Source organism: Tachypleus tridentatus, chromosome 6 (assembly GCF_004210375.1).
Source record: "Tachypleus tridentatus isolate NWPU-2018 chromosome 6, ASM421037v1, whole genome shotgun sequence".
Lineage (NCBI taxonomy): Eukaryota > Metazoa > Arthropoda > Merostomata > Xiphosura > Limulidae > Tachypleus > Tachypleus tridentatus.
In genome coordinates this window covers 152,337,375-152,340,628 of record NC_134830.1, presented here as the reverse complement: position 1 = coordinate 152,340,628, position 3,254 = coordinate 152,337,375, and the positions used below count along the sequence as shown (strand labels likewise).

The following is a 3,254-nucleotide window of genomic DNA, read 5'->3' as shown; positions in this document are numbered from 1 at the left end:
TTTTCTTCCTTTGTGATAAAAATCATCCATATGACCGTTTTAATGTGTGTAACTTTAGAAAACAATTGATGAAAATTACTTCAACGTTCGCAGGTAGTCTGTATTTTTAACAGGGTGTGTCCTTCCAAGGTTGTCACGTTTAACAAAGAATACTGTTTTTTTTATTTTTTTAGATTTGGAGATGGAAGTCACTTTATATGAAGGTTGTTAGCGTTTAGAGAAGACTTCGAAATACAGCCAATTACAAATGTGTGACAAGTTTATAGGCCTAACGGTCCTAGCAAGAGACAACAAAGGGCGTGGCACTTGTTTTGATAATCCCATCTATATAAGACATGACAAAAATATAAGATAATCAGTGAGGAATACAACTTCACTCTAACTGTAGTTAGAATTATTTGCTACTGACCTGCTAATAGGCTATTTCACTGACCATGAACTGCTTGGTAAGTTTTGAGTTCTATTACTAAACTATCAGAATACAATACATTTTCGGCCAATTTTGTATCTTTATTGCAACAGTACTTCCTTAAATAAAGGTTTTCTATAATAATATGAAATAATCCTAATGGCAGACACTGATATTTGTCTTAGGCCTAACATTTGATAAGCGTTTATTAAATAGGCCGACATTCAATAAAAAGATAACATTGTAATTTGTTTGTATGTTTTAGCTTTAGTTGATTACGAATGAACTTTACAGTACATAATAATATTAATAAATAAACCTAACGTTATTCTACGACCTAGCGTTAGGTCTTTTTAAAAACTGATAAGGTTTTAATACGCATGTTGTTGTACAAAATGTCTACTAAGTATATTTACATCCACTTTTTGTTTACTTTTGTTGAATTTAAGTATGGATTCCTGTGCACTAAGTAAGATGCGCGCGTATTTTCAAGACAAACAACTATTATTGTAGATAAGTCTGAAATCCTAATATTGTAATTTTATCCAATTTATAGTTACTAACTTTACCCCACTTCTTGTTTAGAACTGATAACTTTGATATTAAGAGATATGTTGTAATAAAAACATATCTTAAAAACGCATCTAGACTTTTTAAGTTAAGAAAAATGATCTTTGTTTTAGAATCATATAATTATATGCGGAAATAATACTTTTTGTTCATATCATATTTAACTAAAAGTACTTTTAATCTTTGTGTATAAAACCACTGTAACTAAGAGAAAGGACCCATGAACTATTTTTTAACAATTTCTTAATGAGTGTAGTAAGTTTCTTAACTGGAGAGACTCAAAAAAGACTGAAACTTCATGAAAGCAGACAGAAAAAAAAATCAATCATAATATTCTAATCCAGTGTTTGGTTTTAAATACAAAGAGAGTGCTTAGCAGTTTGGAATAATTTTCAGAAATTCTCATTAGTAAAATAAGAATGAACTATTAGTCTAATATTCAATTCAAATGGAAAAAGGCCATTTATTCAAAAGTAAAACAACAGTTATTTTATTCGATTTTTTTAAATGTCAAATTAAACATATATCCTAACATATACTCTTCTCCACTCATAAAATACATAATTGAAACTTCTGTTTATACAAAATAAACAGAATAAAACAAATTTTGGTCATACCTGACTTTCAATGTTGACATCAAATATCGAATCATTCAACCTGTTTTTTTTAACTTTCGTAAAATGTTTTGCTTCTCAGGTTTTTCTAGCTTCTCTTTGCCTGATCCAGCTCTCCTATTCCCAAGAAGAAGGAGGAAGCCTACTTGCTTCGTACCTCAAGCAGGAACAACAAGAAGCCCTAGCTTTACAACGAGCTCGAGCTAATCAAGTACAACGGGCTCCAGTTAATCAAGTACAACGGGCTCCTCAACAACTTCCAGTACAACCTCAGCCAACACAAAGGCCTCAAAATTACCACCCGCCAGCCCCGGTACATTTTGTGAAAATTGGGACAAAACTAGAAGGCGACTATGACTTCGGGTATGACACGGGCAGAGGTCCTTTAGGCCAGAGCTTCCGAAAGGAGAAACGCCTTCCAGATGGCACTGTTGAGGGAGCCTACGGTTATGTCGACGCTGATGGCAAAAAAAGAATTGTCAGATATAGAGCTGACAAACAAGGTTTTAAGGCTATAGGCGACCTTGATCCAGAGGGCATTCCTAAGGACACGGATTCTGCTCCTGAAGAAGTACCCCAACAGCAGTTAGCTCGCCACGCTGCTCCACAACCACATTATAGGCCTCCACCACAACAGCAGTATGGTAGGCCTCCACCACAACAGCAGTATAGTAGACCTCCACCACAACAGCAGTATGGTAGACCTCCACCACAACAGCAATATGGTGGGCCTCCACCACAAGAACAGTATAGTAGGCGTTCCCCACAGGCTCAGTATAGAGGTGCTCCCCCACAGCAAGCTCCAGCTCAATACAGGGGAGCAGGGAACAATAACAGGCCTGTTTTTGATCCATCTACTCTCGCTTATAACATTGGAACGCGCCAGTCTTAGTTCCCTTTACTTCTTAATGTCCACAAACTTTTCCTGTTTCACAAATATTAAAGCGTGGTTCACGTGCACACGTGCTGGAAACATTACATTTTTCGGATCTCAAATTTCAAAAGAACTGTTACATTCCGATGTTAATGTCACATGTTGAACTACAAACGTCTGTTTGTTGAAACTTTTCAAGTTGAAAGTATTTTGTTCTGGACTAAAAATAATGCTTTTGATACTTTGTCATTTCAATCTTAAGCGAGAATTTACCAGGAGTTTTTCGAGCTTACTGATTAGGCGTAATATGTTGCTTATCGCCTGAAAAATACACAACAGTTGTTAAAACTTACCAGTATGGATATCTCAACTATATACTGAAAAAATAAACCAAGAAATTCAACCTTAAATCAAAGTCAGCTACTTTATAAAGCTTTCTGTCGCCTCTTTTTAATTTCATTTGCTTAAGTTGGTAATATTTGCTAAATGCTCTCAGGTGTCAACTCCAGTCAGAATTTTCAAGTATCGCCCCCTAGCAAATGTTATGATGAATTTTATACAGTGGTAGATATATAATAAAACCTGTAAGAGTTAGCAATGTTTTACTTGTTGAAAATTAAAAAAAAATATTTGAGCTTTTCAACTAATTTAAGACCCAATTGTTTTTTCATTATTACAATCACTTCCAAGACTATCTTTATCAGCATATTACTTTCCTTTGTAGAAAATTGTTACATTAATATTAGGATATTTTTATTTAATTAAATTTCAATTTCACATACACACA

General features: G+C 34.3%; 1 protein-coding gene across 1 annotated transcript; it reads left to right on the top strand.

The window, feature by feature from the left end:
- The first annotated feature begins 289 nt into the window (after positions 1–289).
- Positions 290–3,114, top strand: LOC143254087 (uncharacterized). The gene is made up of 2 exons (XM_076508843.1): positions 290–446; positions 1,676–3,114. The coding sequence occupies exons 1-2, from the start codon at positions 435–437 to the stop codon at positions 2,483–2,485; spliced, it is 822 nt and encodes a 273-aa protein (XP_076364958.1). The 5' UTR covers positions 290–434; the 3' UTR covers positions 2,486–3,114.
- The last annotated feature ends 140 nt before the right edge of the window (positions 3,115–3,254 follow it).